The following is a 20,367-nucleotide window of genomic DNA, read 5'->3' as shown; positions in this document are numbered from 1 at the left end:
CAGTAAAACAATACTGTAAATTTCATTAAGATCGGTTCAATAAATTTTGCAAAATAAATTTTGCAATCCAGCTTTCGCAAAAAAAAAATATTTTTTCAAAATGTTACCGGACTGAAAATAAAGCAGATAGCAAGTTGATTTTTTTTTGTTTATAGAAGTGTACTGTACCTTTCATTTGCAATTTGCAAAATTAAAATCGATTAATTACCACGGCGTCAGAATTTTTTTTAAATAAACAATAATTTTTGGTGCTACGCGCAGGACAGCGGTGTTCGATTCACACAAGTTGATTTCCACCAATATTTCTTCCAATCTTTATCTAATATATTATTTTCTTACTCTATATTTTGTTGTATTTTAATATTTTAATTCCATAAAAATCAAACTTATTTTATTATTGTTTGTGAAATATTGTTTAAACAATTGCATATGTTTAAAAATATTAAACGTTTATTTTTTAAGTTAAAATATATGAACAAAGAAAGTTTTTGCTAATAAAAGTGTTATTTCAAAGGATAGAGTATGTGTTTTTATTTTGCAATAAACAAATTTATTTATTTATATCGAAATTTAATAAAAATTAAAATGTATCAATCATTATCAAAGGTCATTGGAATGCCCAATCAGAGCAAACTATCCGCTGTCCTGCGCGTAGCAACAATAATTAATGTTTCTTTAAAAAAATTCCTGACGCCGTGGTGTTAACCGATTTTAATTTTACAAAATTGCAAATGAAAGGTACAGTAGACTTCTATAAGCAAAAAAAATTTCAACTTGCTATCTGCTTTATTTTCAGTCCTGTAACATTTTGAAAAAATGAATTTTTTTTACGAAAGCAGGATTGCAAAATTTATTTTGCAAAATCTGTTAAAACGATCTTAATGAAATTTAAAGTATTGTTTTACTGTATCATAAAGTTTTTCAGGGTGAAATATGAAGGTCCTAAGTGTAGCATAAATGGTTGAAAAACGTAAAATGCGAATACTTGTTTTTGTACGGTTTTTTCACAATTATTGCTATTTTGCAACAAGGGTGACTATTTTTTAAATTTTTAACCAATTCTATATTGTAGAAATTTAATTACGCAACTTTTATGTTAGCACAACTTTTCTCGGAAATGAATACTTTTAAAGTTATAATCAAAAAACCAAGAAAAAAATCGAATTTTTTCTTAATTTTTTGACATTTTGATTATTTAAACAATGTTCCGGACCTTTTGGAGAGGGAGGATAACTCAAATATTATTATTTGATTTATTTTCAAGCAATTTCTGCAAAAAAATTTGAGTCACCTCTCAACGTCCAAATGTACTAATATTTTTACAGATGCGCCCTGGTCTATGAACATAAGTTGTGTATATGAATTATATGTTTTAGTGTGTACAACTGAATTAAAAATAGTGCTATCTTTAATCTATTTATTTCAGGTAGTGGAACTAGGTGTCAGAATAGCTCCAGACGGACTCAGTACATCTGTCCTCAGCCTATACTACACAGACTTTACCCAAATTAGTTCCCGTAGCATAGCAAATTTCACCGTGCCAAAATTCTACAACAAATGGATGTCGTTCGCTTTTAGAGTTAGCCTAGAAAACGTGACGTTATTTTTTAACTGTAACGAAACCGAAACGATTCTAGTCCGAAGAAATCCCTTAGAGTTAGTATTCGATTCAGCGTCGACATTGTATATAGCTCAAGCTGGACCGAAATTTGGTGAACCGTACGAGGTAAGTGATTTTCATTTATGAGATTCGCAAATCGTTAAAGGAACGTTAAAAGACATAAAACTACCTAACATGTAAAAAATTAATTAATAGTATTAAATCAAGGAGGTGAAAAAATGGGTACCCCGTCAAAATAGCCCCGTCAAAAAAGCTCCGACAAAATAGCCCCGACATAATATCCCGCACACAAAATAGCTCCGACAAAATAGCCTGCAGACAAAATAGCCGTGGAATAATAGCCCGCCGACAAAATAGCCCCGAAAAAAAAGCTCCCTTCAGAATTCATCATGAAATAATTCCTTAAAAATACATTTTTTTCGGAAATGGTAATTATCTTCTATTCAGATGTTTATCTTAACCACATTAAATAAAAATTGTCTTTTCAGAGAACTCGAGTCCTGTCTTTCCTGCCTCTTGGAAGTTTGAACATTTAAGTTAAGCGAAAATCAATGTTAATTTATGATATAAACATTTTTTTCTGTTTTCGGGCAACAGTAAAATGCATTTTAAATTAAAAAAATTAAATACATTCTTCCTTTTTGTCAAATAATTTAAATTAAAAAAAAGTTTTTGGACACCTTGTATAAATAATTATGTAATTGTTTATAAGAGGCTGTTTTCACCGGGGCTATTTTAGCCGGGGCTGTTTTGACCGGGGCTATTTTGTGTGCGATCTATTTTGTCGGGGCTATTTTGTTTGCGGGCTATTTTGTCGAGGCTATTTTGTGTTCGGGCTATTTTGACGGGGCTTTTTTGACGGGGCTGTTTTGACCGGGCTATTTTGACGGGTCACGGAAAAAATGATATGTCAAATTGTGTAAAATGTATTTATTTCCTTAGCTAAGCGCTCTCGACAAAATTGTCATCATCGGCCATAATACCACAATCAAAGAGTATATTTATAAAAAAAAGATGTCAAAGTACAAAAAATTTTAACTTACGTGAATAGAAAATAAAAGTACCACTACTTGAGGTTATGTGCATGATAATCTTAATAGTATCTGGTTGTATTATAATTGTTTAATCATGTATGCACTATACTCTGGGCTAATTAGCAAAATACAAGGAAAAGTTATTTACCAGCAATTTTATTGCTGGAATCGAATCTTATGAGTGTACATATTAATAATATAGGTATGAAAAGTCCGCAGACAGTGTGCTACTTTTTGAAGATATTCTTCTTCGCGATTCGATTGAGGGTAAAATTGTACATAAATCTGCGCGCCTGCGCACACAGACAGTATGTAGTTCCTTGCTAATCTTTCAAGATAGGTGTTTATGTATCTGTATCCGTGCAAACAAGTCATTAAAATAATATATTGGCGTTTTTAGTAAATGTAATATTTATTATAATTCTTGTGTTTTTGGATTTGTGTTTCTCTGTAGTAAAATAATAAAATATTTACACTATTTGTCGCCGTGTTGTGTAATTATATCCGAAACTTACATGTCAATTAGAAGGACCTCGCTGGTGTAGTTGCTAGGGCGTTAGCTCCGAGATTGGAATGACGCGGGTTCGAATCCTGGACGATTCATATTTTTTTTTATTTTTGGTTGTTTTAATAAAAATTTTTTGAAAGTGGTAGATAAGAAAGTTAGTTTAATTTTTAAATAAAATACAAATAACCTGTTAAGTATATTTACTTCGTTGAAATTACCTATATAATAGAAGAATATCTTCTTACGTGCGTACAAAGTACACACACATTCTTTTTTTAGCACATAGGAATATTTTAAAATTATGAACAATTTTTTGGCTTATAGACAATTAGAATATCTCGGGAAATATTAAATTAAATTAAATCATGAAAACGGTGTTGGAAAAAGCGACAGGACGCTTCTTTTAAAAGAAAAAACATTTAATTGTGATAAGTGGTTCCTGAGATACAACCGGTCAAAATTGACCGGCCTTTACGGCAAAGATATAAACAATAGGATCATAATTTTCGACTTATTACCTTTTTAGTTTTGTCCTTTTTCTCCACACCAATGCTCATATCTTTAAAATACTCATAACATATATTATTATAATAAAAACTATCGATATTATATGAGTGAAAATTGACAAAATCAGCAATATTTCCATCAAAAATTAGGTTGGAGAAAATGTAACCTCAAAGTTCAAAATCGGTACCTATACGTTAAAAAAATGCATTTTCTCGGCTTCCCATGGAGCAATTTTTTTTCATTCTTTTTTTTTGTTCCCAAGTAACTTGAGTAGAGCCATCTGACTAACTCATTATTAAATGTCAAACTTGCTTTTGTTTTGTTATAATAGAGTAATTTATTTATAAGAAAAGAAAACTACATATTTTTCCAGTTGTAGAGTTTTTTTAGGTAAACTTACTACAAGTGTGCCTTTTACCGTTAAAAACACCAATATTCTCATTTGAAAGCTGTATAATTATTTAAACCATCTTTACTTAAACAAATTAAAAATTTTTGTTATAATCAATAAATTAATTTATTATAACAAAATAAAAGCAAGTTTGACATTAATAATACGGCAGTTATATGGCTCTACTCGAGCTACTTGGGACAAAAAAAAGAATGAAGAAAATTGCTCCATGGGAAGCCGAGAAAATGCATTTTTTTAACGTATACCTATTTTGAACTTTGAGATTACATTTTCTCCAACCTAATTTTTGATTGGAATTTTGCTATTTTTGGCAATTTTCACTCATAATATCCATAGTTTTTAGTATAATAATATAATATGTTATGAGTATTTTAAAGATATGAAAATTGGTGCGGAGAAAGAGGATAAAAATAAAAAGGTGACGCATGACGGTTCGAAAATTATGATCCTATTGTTTATATCTTTGCCGTAAATGCCGGCCAATTTGACCGATTGTATCTCAGGAACCACTCATCAAAATTAAACATTCTTGCTCTTAAAAGAAGCGTCCTGCCGCTTTTTTTCAATACCGTTTTTATGATTTAATTTAATATAATATTTCCCGAGATACTCTGTTTGTTTTTAAGCCAATAAATTGTTTATAATTTTAAAATATTCCTGAGGCCGCTTAAATAGTTCAATTTCAATTCTGGAAAGTACATTAGATATGTACAGTGTCTTTTTATACAAAAATCATATTTATTCTTATGTATCATAATTATTGTGGTTATTATAGTGACCATAAATTTTTAATTTTACAATTTAATTTTTGCTAATCTGTTCATTCAATTTCCATCGGCTTCACGAATCACAATCTACACGAAAAAAACTTTGATGCTACCAAGTTATTTAATTATTGATAAACAATTACTTATCTAAAATTTTAGTTGAAAATTAAAGATTTTGTTGGAAAAACCGGCATTTTTCGGGGAGAATTTTCGTCGAAGAAAATCGGAAAAACACGACTCTATGTAGAATTTAATAACGGTGAATTTTTATTTGGGTGTTTTTGGTATAAAGTTAAAATCTTTGGAGTTATAGACCAGAAATTGAAAAAAACACGATTTTCGGGCGCCATTTTGTTTATAAAAAAACTAGCACACTATCTGCGGACTTTGCATACTTATATTATTAATATATACAATCATAAGATTCGATTCCAGCATAAAATTCTTCTTCTTCTTGACTGGCTTTACAACTCGGGGTGAGTCTTCGCCGCATCCACTATGGCCCTCTATCGTCTGCGATCTTGCGCTTCGATTTGCCATTGTTGTACCCCAATCCTAGATAGATCGGTTTCAACATCATCCTTCCATCTTTTTCTGGGACGGCCCACTGATCTTCTACCGTCTGGTCTCTCGAAGAACACTGTCTTTAGCACTCTGTCTTCCTCTGATCTTACTACATGACCTGCCCATCTTATCCGATTAGCTTTTATATGTCTGACGATGTTTTCAGTACCATATATAGTCACCAATTCAGCATTGCGGCGCCTTCTCCACTCTCCTGTCAATTCATCTCTTTGAGGACCAAATATCATTCTGAGGACTTTCCTTTCAAATATCAGCAATTTATTTATTTCTCGCTGATGTAGAGTCCATGTTTCACTCCCATATGTAACAACTGGGCGAATAATTGACATGTACAGTCTTAATTAAGATTGTCTTTTCAGCAGCTTAGATCTTAATAATGATGATAGGGAGTATAATGCTCTATTTCCCGCAGCTATTCTTGCTGAGACCTCTTTTTCTATGTGATTGTCCTCTGTGATTACTGCTCCCAGATATTTAAACTCTTTTACTACTTCAAAGTTGTGGTCATTAATAGTTACGTTCTGTCTAACTCTTGGTCTTGGATTTTTGGTCACCAGCATATATTTCGTCTTCTCTTCATTTATTCGAAGGCCCAGGTTACCTGTTTCCTCCTCGAGCTGTGAAAACACCTCTCTTACGTCTCTTGTAGAATGAGCGACTGCATCTAGATCATCGGCAAAGGTCAACAATAGTTTTGATCCTCGATTTGCGAATCCACCTGTTAGTTCAGACGATATTTTACTTATTGCGTATTCTAAAGCCAAATTGAATAGCAATGGTGATAAAGGGTCTCCTTGTCTAAGCCCTGATGTTATACTAAATGGCATCGATGTTCTGTTTCCTATCTTTACCTGTGCATATGAGTCTGCCACGCACATTTGAGTGAGCTGCACTAATTTTCTTGGTATTCCCATTTCTAGCGTTGCTAGCCATAGTCTGCTTCTTTTTATCGAGTCATATGCTTGCTGGAAATCTACGAAGATTTGGTGTACATCTCGGTTGAATTCCCAGTTTTTTTCTAATATTTGTCGGATGGTAAATATTTGATCTATTGTTGACTTTCAATATCTTCCGAATACGGAAGCATAAAATTGCTGGTAAATAACTTTTCACAAAAATGACCTGATCTCCGATAATCTGCCCAGACTATTATGATGTGAGCTGCAAAATGCCAATTCCAACACGAAAATGACGGGATAGATATCAAACATTCTGATTTCGGATAATTACGATTCGACTTGGTTATTTCTATCGATTTGTTAAAAGTTACAGATTAGGGCAGAATATTGTCGCTACCGGTGCCACTCGAACACTCTGTACATGAATGGCACTCTACCATAAAATTGCATCTCCAGATCTATCCAATTACCCAAAGATTTGACTAATTACTCCAAACATTTTATATATTTACGTTTTCTATCTCGAATTTCGCACAAATCTGCTACTACGCTGCATCTTCCTTCTAGTAATATCTGAATCATTAAATATTGTCACTTAGAGAGATAGATAGATACAAAGCTCGAATTAATTATGGATTACATTGCATTCTATTCCATCTGGAATAATTTCTAATTTCCTACAAGCTTTGTAGCGTTTTGTTGCAGTGGCGTAGCGTGAGTGTCGGCCGCCCGGGGCGGAAGACAATTTTGCCGCCCTCTTATTTAGGTATTTTAATTTATTGTATAACATTACATACATTAATTATAGAGAACTTTTCGGCGAGAACAGTCATTATTATTTTGCATTATACAGGTTGAACTTTAAATAAAAAAGTTTATCTAAGTTTTACAATCACGTTTATTAATACAAAAATTCTTTTACTTTAACCAATTAGATACATTGATATAACTTAGGTACCTATCACTTAAGATTAGGTACACCTTGACGATCGACAAAATTAAATAAAATCAATTTTTAATTAGAACTAGAACGATACTATAATGTTATATTTTTATTTCTATTGAAAAGTAATATGAGTATTTGTTAGAATTAAAAACAAAACTTCCGTTTTCAATTAAAAATTTATACGTCTACCTTTTTTAAGAGCAAAATCTTTTATTGCACCATCAATGTCTATCGCATCACACACCTCTTGCTCAATAGACAAAATAGCCAAATTAGTTAGTCTTAGAGTACTAATAATTGTCGATCTTAAATAATTTTTAACTATTTTCAATTTTGAAAAACTCTCACAGCTGGCCTTGCTTATAGCAACTGTGAAAAATATTCGGAACATTATTAACATATTGGGCAGAGTATCTTCCAGCATGGATTTAACAATAAATTTAAATAGTTCAAGTGAGTCTGCATTAATCAATTTCGTTGCCTGTAGCAGCAACGAAAGTCCGTAGTCGAAGTTTTTCCAGCTTGAAACCCTGCTCGTCAATTTCGTCAGATGCGTAGTCTAGATTACATTCAGTGTTGTCTGGATCTAATAATATAGCCGGCGTAAGATAAACAAACTTATCCGTTAAATTCTGCTGCTGTTGAAAATGCTCACGAATTTCTACAATAACTCTATCTAACGAAGAAAACAGCTTTCGTCTCAACTCATTTTTCCGTCATCGAAAATATGCTTTCTTGGTATGCGCCTCCGAGGTTTTATGGAAATTCCAAGTTCTTCACACATATTTTTGCATACCCCACAGCGCCATTTGCCCATTCCTCTCTTTTTCTCTGTCAATATCATCTGCAAAGCATTTACTTTCTGAGCGCACAATCTTATGTCAAGTCTCCTTGTTTGTATTTTTGTGCATCATTCACTTCATGTAGCACCGGTTGCCACAGGCCCAAAAAACAAAGAAAGGAAAATGACTGCATCGAAACTAGTAAAGCACCTGCATATGTCCTAGTGTATAAGCTTTCACCTGCTTCTGTCAGTTTTTCCAAAGTGACGGGAATGTCTTTGTAATGATGCCATGTCACATTTACGATATTGCCTCTTGCACTCCACCCCGTGTCTTGAATCCTTCTTTGGCCTGTAGCTGCTATCAGAACTTCCCAACGATGTGTCGAGAAAAAAAAAGAATAGCAACGTTCTAAATTGCCGAAAAAAGTTGTGCTGACTTTTAGTCATAAACGGGGAATTGGGAATTCCCACAAGTCAGTATAGACGTTGTTGCCAGTCGCTACAAAATATCATTCAAAGAAAAGGAATTCCCCGAATTCGTCACAAAATAAGTATGTAATGAAAAATTCCGTGCTCCTTTCAATCGGTCCGAATTTGTAGTTGCGATAAAAATATAAAATGGTTCAAATATTTATAAGATATTTTTATTATTCATTGTTAAATTTTGCCGCCCCCTAAAAAGAGCCGCCCGGGGCGGACTGCCCCTGCCGCCCCTACTACGCTACGCTTATGTTTTGTTGATTGCACAACTTCCGAGTAATGAATTTAATCAATGAGAATAGAGAAGTTGCTAGATAAATGGAGTTTTAGTTCATGCAAAAACTTGATAAGGGTGAGCGCGAAGTGGTTTTCGCCCGTTTGGTTGGTTTCACTCTATAATTTTATTTTTATTTTATTCGATTATATTCAGAATTGTTTATTTATCACGGAAGAAATATATTCTTGATTATATACATTTATTATTTAATTAGTCCATGTGGTGAGACCGCTCCCGTCTGAAAAACATTTCTAATTCAGTTTCTCTGCGGATTCATATTAAAAAATGTCCCCTTTAAACAAATCTATTGATTAAACAATTTTTTAAACAAATACATAAGATCACCTTTTATTGCTACAGAAAATATATTTTTAGGTTTTTTGGGTCATTCTAAACAAGAAAGGTATCATGTGATTTTTCTCAAAAATTTACAGTTTTCGAGTTATAAGCCATTTAAAATCTAAAAAATGCGAAAATACGCATTTTCGAGGTTTAAAAACTCATATTTAAATTAGTATTTTTAAGGGTGCCAATAGCTTGGATTAAAGTTTAAACATTCCTTTTCAAGATTCCGAAGAGTGATCGGGTCCAACTTCAAAATTTAGACCGTAGTTTTTTAATTGGTAATTATGCGTGTCCATCCGGTTTTTTGCCGGTGCGGCGCGCACTATTTTCAAAAATCTCTTATTTTCCTCCGAAAAATATTTTTTCTAGATTCCCTGGGCCATTCTAAATAAAATAAGTTTCTTGACATTTTTCTCAAAAGTAAATAGTTTTAAAGTTATAAGCGATTTAAAATCCGAAAAATGACAAAAAAAACACATTTTTGCATTTTAAATCGCTGATAACTTTAAAACTAGTAACTTTTGAGAAAAATGTCAAGAAGCTTATTTTATTTAGAATGTCCCAAAGAATCTAGAAAGAATATTTTTCGGGGAAAACTAGGAGATTTTTGAAATAGAGCGCGCCGCACCGGCCAAAAAATCGGATGGACATGCATAATTAACAATTAAAAAGCTACGGTCTAAATTGAAGTTAGACCCGATCACGCTTCGGAATCTTGAAAAGGAATGTTTAAACTTTAATCCAAGTTATTGGCACCCTTAAAAATACTAATTTAAATATGAGTTTTTAAGCCTCGAAAATGCATATTTTCGCATTTTTTACATTTTAAATCGCCTATAACTTGAAAACTGTCAATTTTTGAGAAAAATCACATGATACATTTCTTGTTTAGAATGAAAAAAAAACCTAAAAATATATTTTTTGGGGCAATAAAAGGTGATATTATGTATTTGTTTAAAAAATTTGTTTAAACAATTTCTGCCCAAAAATTCCGTCCGGCACTCTTCAAATTTGTTTAAAGGGGACATTTTTGAATATGAATCCGCAGAGAAACCGAATTAGAAATGTTTTTCAGACGGGAGCGGTCGCACCACATGAACTAAATTATACTTCATGCATTTTAATGGGGAATAAGCCACAGTTTTATTTTGAAATTAAGTTTATTTGACGTTTCGATTTCCACTTCAGAATTCGTTATCAAAATACAAACCATTAAAGAATAAGTACCTACGTCAAGGATGTGTACTATCCCCTCTACTTTTAATAGGTGCTCAGAAGAGATGATTAAACAGACACCAGAACACATCAATCAATTTATATCAAATTAACGGAACACTAGTGAATTATTTCAGATATGCAGACGATACAATACTCACAGAGGACAGCAGAGAAGGGCTGCAAATTTTGGTTGATCGCAATACGCAGTACTACTGCGAAAGATATGGAATGGCTCTCAGCACTAAAAAATAAAAATCATGGTCAGCAAGAACAAGATTAAATACGAAACAATCTATGTTAAACGAAAATCTTTAGCCCTTGGACAGAAATAAAATCCCCGATTTGGTCGATTTTGCTGTAGTTAAGAACATCCCTAGGTCCAATATAAAAGCTACATCATGCTACGAATTATTTTCTGATCACTCGCCTATACTATTCACAGTTGGAACCCAGGTACTTATTAAAGAAATATCCCCTCACTTCATAACAGACGCACACACTGGCCAAAATTCAGATCTATCCTGGAGAACAAGGTGTCTCTAGACATTCCAGCAAAAACCAAAGAGGACCTCTTTATTGCTGTGGAACAACTAACTACAAATATCCAATCAGCTGCCTGGCAGGCAACACCAACAATACAAGATAAATGCATAATAAATGACTGCTCACAAGTAGTCAAAGAAAAAATTTTGCTAAAGAGAAGATTGAGGAAAAGATGGCAACAGACCCGAGATCCAGCTGATAAGCGTAGATTCAATAGTGCATCAAGGGAATTAAAAAAGCTGTTCGAAGATCTCAAAAACCAATCACTTCAGTACTACTTGGAAAATTTAGATTCCACTAAAAATAGCGATTATTCGCTATGGAAAGCCACGAGAAAACTGAAACAACCCTAGAAACCGTCACCTCCAATCAGAAAATCTGACAGAGAATGGGCTCGTAGTGCACAAGAGAAAGCAAGTTGTTTTGCAGAGTACTTCTCCGAAGTATTTACTCCCAATCAAATGAATTCACCTGTGGAAGTAGACGTATTCTAATTTCTTAAAAGTCCATATCAAATGAGTTTGCCTATTCGGAAATTTAAATCGTCCGAAGTCATCTTAGCTATTAATAATTTAAACGATAGAAAATCTCCAGGGTACGACTTGATCAGTGGAAAAGTGTTAAAAGAATTACCTCTCAAATGCATAAAACTTATAACGTTTATAGTCAATGCCATATTAAACTTAGGTTACTTTCCTGATCAATGGAAAGTGTCTCAGATAATAACCATTCTAAAACCGGGGAAACCTCAAGAAGAAACTACATCGTACAGGCCAATCAGCCTCTTGCCAATCATGTCTAAAGTTTTCGAAAAACTATTAGTAAAAAAACTCGAACCCTGGATCAAAAATCTAATTCCAGACCACCAATTTGGATTTCGGCCCCATCACTCAACAATCCAATAAGTTCACAGAGTGGTAAAACATATACATAAATGCTGATTTTGAGGTTAAAAGGTATTGTTCAGCGGAATTTCTTGACGTTAGGCAGGCATTTGACAAGGTATGGCATAAAGGCCTCCTATACAAGCTAAAAAGGACATTACCGCACAGCTTTTACATTCTAGTCATCTTGAGTCATATTTGTCAGATAGGTGTTATTTAATTTAATAACAAGATGCAATTTCCAAACTCTATTCTATCAAAGCTGGCCTACCACATAATAGCGTGCTGGGACCTACCTTGTATCTCTTGTTTACCGCAGATATACCTCCAACTCTTCAGGAACCACTAGAGGAGAGACGACCTACAGAAGAAATGATGCTAGGAACATTTGCCGACGATACTGTAATCCTAGCCTCACACACTGACTCTATTTATGCCTCGCATCTCCTTCAAGCCTATCTAAACAGAATAGAAGATTGGTTTTTGGAATGGAAAATTCAAGTCAATGAAGGAAAATCTATTCATGTTACATTTGCAACACGAAAAGGAACTTGTCCTCCTGTAACTTTAAACAATCATCAATTACTATCAGCCAACGAGGTAAAATATCTTGGTCATTTGGACAGAAGTCTCACATGGAGGAAACATATCTGGACCAAGAGAAAGCAACTAGGTCACCAATTCAGAAATATGTATTGGTTAATGGACCGTTCATCAAAACTACCTCTGGATAATAAATTTCTGCTCTATAAGGCAATAATTATGCCAATCTGGACATATGGGTTGGAACTATGGGAAACAGAAAGTCACTCCAACATCGAAATCATCCAACGCTTCCAATCAAAAACCCTCAGAACCATCACTAATGCACCTTGGTACATCAACAACAGAATTATTCATCGAGACCTTAAAATGGATATGGTACAAGAAGTCATCACAAAACGTAGCGCTGCATAAATTGCCAAGTTGGAGGATCATGAAAACCAGTTTGCACTTAACCTCCCAGACAATTCCCAAGAACAGCGTAGGTTAAAGGTGTTCAAACCACTGGACTTACCATTTAGAGTAAACTTTTAAACTAATTAGTAGTTATAAAATGTAATTATTTTCTACACAACTTTATAAAAATTGTAGTTCGATTTTATCAGTGGGTAAAATCTTTCTTGTCCTTAGTCAATGTCATTACTAGGGAGCGGATTTATATGCGATCAATTTTGATGAAATATGCGCTTATATATGCGGTAAAAAATTACGAAATATGCGCAAGATATGCACAAAAATTCAAAAAATGCGCATTTCAAGAAACCACAAATTTTCTGTTCTATTCTATTCTAAGGGGTTCTTTTATAGGGGGGCGGCAAGCTTATTTATTATCTTTCAAATAAAATCATTTTTTTATAATATATGCAATTTATTTACAGTTTTTACAAAAACTGCTACCAATAGTTACCTATTTAAAATAAAACAACAATATCACTATAAATATATTATTATCTTCGATTATAATTCACTACAATGTGTTTTTCCAAATTCTTTACGAGGAAACATATTCTTTGATTATATAAAATATTTTTTAACTTGAAAAACTCCTTTCAACATCAATAAAAGTAATTGGGACGTATTTAATCATTTCTGTTAGAAAATCGTAAAACTATGGTTAAAGGTGTAAATTCTCTTAACAATAGAGGATTTAAAAGAATCACCAGAATTATAGGTGCCTACTAAATATAATAAAAGTAAATAAAATTCGGATTTCCGGGTAAACCATCCTTCATCACTTTAACATCCTACAATCATTTTATAACGGGTTAACCGGGGCATTCACGTTCCGATTTTTGGTCCAACTAGTGGTCCGACTAGAGAGAGAGAGTGGTACGTTGGATCTAAAATCAGACCGTGAGTGGGTGGTGGTACCACTAGTAAGACCACTAGTGGGACCACTAGTAGTCCAACTAAGAAAGTTTGCGTGAATGCCGATGTTGGATGTTGGATTAAACATTTCCACTACACTGCTCATTTTCATAGTAGATTTTTTCGTGAACGGATTAACAGATTTCGCTATTTTTTTATTATCTTATATTTGCAGTTGTGCAAAGATTTAATTAAATTTCTTTCTTGTACTTATACCGGTGGAAGAAAAGTAATATTTTTCTTATGTTAAGTTTGTAGTCTTATGTTTTGTGAACATTTTGTTTTTTCAATCACCCTGCATGATATCTTTAGCTTTCTAAAGATAAATAAACTAACAAAGAAAATAGGTGGTTTTACGCCTTAACATGTATTTTAACTGAAACAAAACTAAATTAACACTAAAAAATAACAGTTAACAAAACTTTAAAAACAGAAAGGCACATAACGTAAACGATTGTCGATCAGGTAAGCGGTATGCACAGCACAACATAAGAGAGACGAGATTGTTTAATGGAGGCTATATGATGTTTTGGGGTGGAATTTCCCTGAAAGTAATACGGATTCGGTGTCTACCTGGAGGCTCTTTAAATATCGAGAGGTACATTACACATATTATTTTTCTTTGAACACTGTTTTTCTTTAGCACATGACTTAGCAAGACATGACCTCCTCACGTATTGCAGTCATCAGTTAAAACACTTTAAAAAGTAAACGTTAAAAAGTAAAACCGTCTAGTTTATTTGTTATTAAAGATATCAGAGGAATTAAAAAAATAAATGGTTCACAAAAGATCAGACTACAATATAGTATCGATGCATAATCACCATTTTACCTTTTCCTCCCTAAAGGGTGTCTCAAACTTTTGTTTCGGTTAAATCACATGTTAAACTACAAAGCCGTGTATTTTCTTTGTTTCTAAAGATATCAGGCACATTCAAAAAACAAAATGTTCACAAAACATAAGACTATAATACGATTCTGATGAATACTAATTATTGTACCTCGTCCTCCCTACAGGGTGTTTCAAACTTAACATAAGAGAAACATTTCTTTTCCTCCACCCGGTATAAGTACAAAAAAGAAGTTTGAGCAAATCTTTGCACAACTGTGTTAATACTAAAGAAATATCTAAAATAGTAAAAAAAATTAGCAAGTCCCGTTAATCCGTTCACGAAAAAATCAATTATGAAAATGAGCATAAATTTTCTATATCCCTAACTTATGCTTCGCAGTATATTACGTATGGGATGTCTACAAGTTTCTTTACGCAAACATTCCTAGTTTGCAAATATTGAATAGAAAATAAACTTTCACAAAAATTACCCTTATTAAAATACAGTATTCTTCATTATCTACTTTTTGTTGAAATTTTCTTATTAATCTGAAACTATTTTCTTTTGGCATCTTATGCAAATTTGCTATTTGAATTGGGAATAAGCCGCGATATTAGTGTTATACTTTAAATTTATTTGATGTTTCGACTTCCACTTCATGACATTGCCACCGGCAATGGCACGAAAAATTGCTACTATTAAAAATACACGATAAACCAACAAACAGCAAAGTAAATCCCAGCTCCAGTTTAAAACAAGTTTTTATTTCTTTCTAAAATAGAATATACTACCCTACATCTTAAAAAGTCGTAAAAATTACAAGAGTCGTAAAAATTAATTAGTTCATATCAGCCCTAGACAAATGCTAGACAAACGAAACTTATGGCATGCTTAATTATGAAACCTCAACTCATGTACCCAATTTTTAAAAACACAAATCCTCCGAATTATATTTTGCATAGATTTTACTCGATATATTTTTGACTGAGCAGTGTACACCACCGTGAAAACAGGTGACTGAAAGGTAAAGCCTGAAGTTGGAGGCTAGTTGGATAAAAAGTTGGACCGTGAATGGTGCGGAACATCCGACTAGTAAGACCACTAAGTGGTCCCACTAGAGGGAACACAAATCGGATCATGAATGGCCCGCTTTTACTATTAGCACTAAAGTACTTTGTGTAAAGATCGGGTATTTTCTAAGAAAAAAATAAAAGGCAGTGAATGAGCCGTCCTCTTCAGGTAGTTCTCGAATTAATAGATACGACAGCCTGTGCGGGAAAATATTTTGTGTCAAATTAAAAAATTTTAAATTTTTTTTGGACTTAAATGTTTTTTAATAGGCACAAAATATTTTGCATGTTTCTTTAAAAATATGCAAAATTTAGTAAAGTTCTCAAATATGCGAAATATGCATGCAATATGCATTTAGCATAAAATCCGTTCCCTAGTCATTACTTTTGTTTATTGTTGACACTCAACAGATTACAAAATACTTTTAAATTAAATAAAAAAAGGAAAAGCTTTAGATAAAGCACCTAGATACAATTATTTGGGATGTGAGCTAAATGAACGATGGGACCGTAGTTTTGATGACGCATTGAAATGGTCAGGAACGCTTTTAATAAGAAGAAAACGGTATTACGCAATGGAAAACTGGGAATAGAAATTAGAACTAGAGGATTAGGATGTTACTCATTCTTTGTCGTTTTATATGGAGTTGAAGCCTGGACAATTATGGACGCAGCTGAAAAGAAATACTCAACAAGGAAAGAAACATGAGCTACTTCTCTTCTCCATAATCAATTATCATGTTCATTCGTCTCTGGAGGTCGTGGAGGTTATTAGCCATCATGGCAGTATCGTCCGCGTACATACTGTTGCTAATTGGTGTTCAATTGACCTTTGTTCCAGCTGTTTCTCGCTCGAGAGTTTTTTTCATAATTTCTTCAGAGTGTGCGTTGAACAGTAGTGGCGACAATATTCATTCCTGTCGTACCCCGTTTTAAGTTCAAACTCTTCTGCAGTGTATCCATTAATGTAGCGATACTCAACCTTTTTTTTTCCTGGGCCACATAGTAGATATTTTCACAGCTTGCGGGCCGCCATCTATCTGAAATGTGAAGTAATTAATATACAGTATGGTGCAAATGAAAGGAATAAATTCGTTATTTCGTAAACCGGCGACTTTAAGGAAAAAATCTGAAACATCGATTTTTAGTTTTAAATTACGATACTTGAATTAAATTAATTGACACAAAAAGAAGAATATATGTCATTTATTTAACTCAAAATATTGCTTATTGTTGTCAGAAACCAGAAAAAAATGTTTATTTCGCAAATAAACATTGCTTTTCGCTTAAATTTATTGTTCAAGCTTCCACCCACCTGCCTCTTGGCAGTTTGAACATTGGATTTAAGGGAAAAGCAGTGTTTATTTGTCAAATAAACATTTTATTCTGTTTTCTGACAGCAGTAAAATGTATTTTAAATTGAATAAATTACATACATTTTTCTTTTTTTGTCAAATAATTTAATTCAAAACCAAATATTTTTGGGCAAACTGTATAATTAATTATGTTAGTGTTTATATTACTATATAAAGAATTTCAAATGAGCTAGCACACGACCCCTATTCTCATTCAAAAAAGATGGATTACGTCATCACGCCCAGATGGATGACGATAGTATGATATACATATATTATGTAAAAAAAATCATAATTTACAAATAAAAATCGAATTGATTCAGGCTTTAAAGTCGCTTGCTTACGAAATAACAACGTCGTCCAGGTGCGAATCAGTGTCAGGATAGGTAAACATTGTTTTGCATATTTCATTTCTGAATATGAGGATTCCCACAGGTATGATAAAGCGAACAACGTGAGGAACAAGTAAGCGCAACTTTTGAGAATTTTATAGTTATCCGGCATTAATTGCCTCCAGATTTGTATCATTTTTAAAATTAATTAGTTAATGTGACAACTTTGCGCTATTAAATCCCAACGGCCGCAAGTTGTATAGTAGCGGCTACTTCTAAGTGCTAGGGATTTTCCATTAATAGAAGACATTTCCTAATGTTTCACAAATTATTAAATTTTTCCTGAAATTCATTGCTCAAGAAAAAGAAGATTAGAGATAAGTAGCATAGTTTTCTGGAAATACATCAATTCCATCTTGTTGAGCTTTCACCAATGTCGGAAAGTTATGCAGATTTTTTGTATTAATTTCCTCGATGTACATCTTTAGCTTGTCCACGAAAGCAAATACTTTATTTGTCAACTATGAAAATAATTTTATGTTTACCTTTTAATGTGTAAACGACGATTAAGTTCGCCAAGTTTTTCTGTTATGTCGCAAATAAATGCTAAAAGCCACCACCAACTATCTTCTATCTTACTTGAGTTCAAAATAATTTCATCATTTACAGGGCCTTTTAGTTAGCCTTCGGGCCGCATAAAAAACTTAAGAGGGCCGCATGCGGCCCGCGGGCCGCAGGTTGAGTATCGCTGCATTAATGCGTAGCTATGCCTGCTGTTTATAATACAGATTCGTTATACGCTCTGAGCTTCGCTGGTGGCGCTCCTAGCGGATTACTGGAATTATCTTTCACCGGTAATTTTTAAATTTATTATTTAACTGTTATCGCTTAACATTTACAACGCAAAAAATTAATTAAATTGTAATCGATTTTTTTAAGATTTTGCTAACCATTTTGATGTTCTATTGATAAAATATGAATTTCTTACTTCGGATACTTTCACAATTATCGTGTAGATGGCGCTAAGATTTTTAGATTAATTTATAATTACATATTACGGAACATTAAAAAAACTTAAATTCAGTATTTAAAACGAAAGTATATTTAAGGTAAAAATATATACCACAGCTTTGACCAACTAATATTTTTTATAATTAATGTTTTTAATTTTAATTTTACATTAATCACTTTGACATTTATGTCAAATTTCCGGTAAACGTTTACAGACTTGCCACTACTGGCGCTCGAGAATTTGTAGATATCCCCTCTACGTACGAGCTCACAGCGGATAAGTTATTGCAGTTTATTAGTTTTGTTTTGGGGATATCTATGAGCTGTTTATGACGGACTTTATGGAAAGCTTTTGTGTAATCTATGAAACCGACATACATGCAATAAACAGTCATGTTTTTTATAACAAAATAAAATATTCCTGTATTCTATATTAAATATAGGTAAATAGTATCTAATAATTATTATTGGTAGGTGGTTTATGTGTATTAATAAATCCTTTAACGATTTGTGAACAAAACTTTAATAAATTTACCAAATTGCAAGACAACCGCCTCGTATCGTCAAGACTAACAACTGTTATTCTTAATAATAAAATATTTGAAGTCAAATATATTTTTTAAAATTGGTAAGTATATATTATTTGTTTTACATAAAATTATTACGTTTATATTTCTTTATTAATTTATTGTTTTTATAAAAACCATATAAAGACAATTTCTTATTAAACTGTTTTAATACCAGTCGTTCAAATATATTTTCTTTCATTAGATTTATAAATCTAATCGCGATTCTTTTTAATTTTCTGCTTATTTTCATTCGTACATAATCTAAAGATTTTTAGTGAGTAGAAGTAACACTCAGTCATGAGAAAGATAAAAGATCAAAGTGGTCTTTAGTACATCTATGAAAAACTTCATCATATAAATATAAAATATACTTGAAATTAAACGAAAATACCTAATTCATTTTAAATCTTGTTTATTCAAAAAGAAATCTATTATAAAATTTTACGTACATATTTGAACTTAATGTATTCCGTCTGTAATCCGAGAATATAATTTTTAATAAGAAAAAATATCAAAGTTAGAGAAAATAAAGGTCCTCTACTCAGAATCCTTAAACAGGTTTTATTACATTACAGTAAGATGGGGCGAGCGGTTTCGCTGTTTACATGTTTTACAGCATGGTCAGGAGCAGAAGAAACTTAGGATAAACAACATATAAATATTGTGTATAAATGACAATGATGCTAGAGAGTGTATATAAGAATGTTATACACACGTCTTTAGCATCATTGTCATTTACACAAAACATTTATATGTTTTTTAGCCTAAGTTTTTTGTGAGCCTGACGATGCTGTAAAACATGTAAACAGCGAAACCGGTCGCCTTTCTTACTATAATGTAATAAAGCTTATTTAACGATTGTGAGTAGATGACCTTTATATTCACTAACATACATAAATACGTAGGCAGTCCGATAAGTACTTATCCTACAAAAGAAAAAGGAAAATTTTGGAAAAGTGGCAATTTATTCCTCAACATAGTCTCCTTTTAGCTCGATATACTTGTCCTAGCGATGCTCCAACTTCTTTAACCCATCTGAAAAATACCTTTTCTCGAGGTCTGCAAAATAGGCTTCCGTGGCGGCGTGATCTCCTCATTCGAGTTAAATTTCTGCCCAGCGAGTGTCTTTTTCAAGTTTAGAAACAAATAGTAGTCGCACGGGGCCAAATCTGTAGAATACGGTGGATGGGGCAACAGTTCGTAGCCCAATTTGACCAATTTGGCCAAGGCGACGGCGGATGTGTTAGCCGGTGCGTTGTCATGGTAAAAGAGCACTTCTTTCTTTGCCAAATGGGGTTCTTTTTTTTCATTCGGCGTCAAATCGGCCCAATAATTCGACATAAGAAAGCCCTGTGATCGTTTTGCCCTTCTTTAAGTAGTCGATGTAGATCATACCTTGTGAATCTCAGAAAATGCTGGCCATCACCTTTCCGACCGATTGGACAGTCTTCGCCTTCTTCGGAGCACGTTCGCCGT

At 33.0% G+C, this 20,367-nt stretch overlaps 1 protein-coding gene across 1 annotated transcript in view; it reads left to right on the top strand.

Moving 5' to 3' along the window:
* The window catches only part of LOC114329174 (collagen alpha-1(XV) chain), a gene marked incomplete at its 5' end in the record, with an annotated part of 898,386 nt that overhangs the window by 191,208 nt on the left and 686,811 nt on the right, over window positions 1-20,367 (top strand). The window contains one exon of the mRNA XM_050657117.1: window positions 1,427-1,726. Coding sequence (XP_050513074.1) covers window positions 1,427-1,726 — 300 coding nt within the window. The remainder of the gene's footprint in view (window positions 1-1,426; window positions 1,727-20,367) is intronic.

This window comes from Diabrotica virgifera, chromosome 7, assembly GCF_917563875.1.
Source record: "Diabrotica virgifera virgifera chromosome 7, PGI_DIABVI_V3a".
Classification (NCBI taxonomy): Eukaryota; Metazoa; Arthropoda; class Insecta; order Coleoptera; family Chrysomelidae; genus Diabrotica; species Diabrotica virgifera.
Note: the sequence above shows the minus strand (reverse complement) of the source record. Positions and strands in the feature narration are given on the sequence as shown.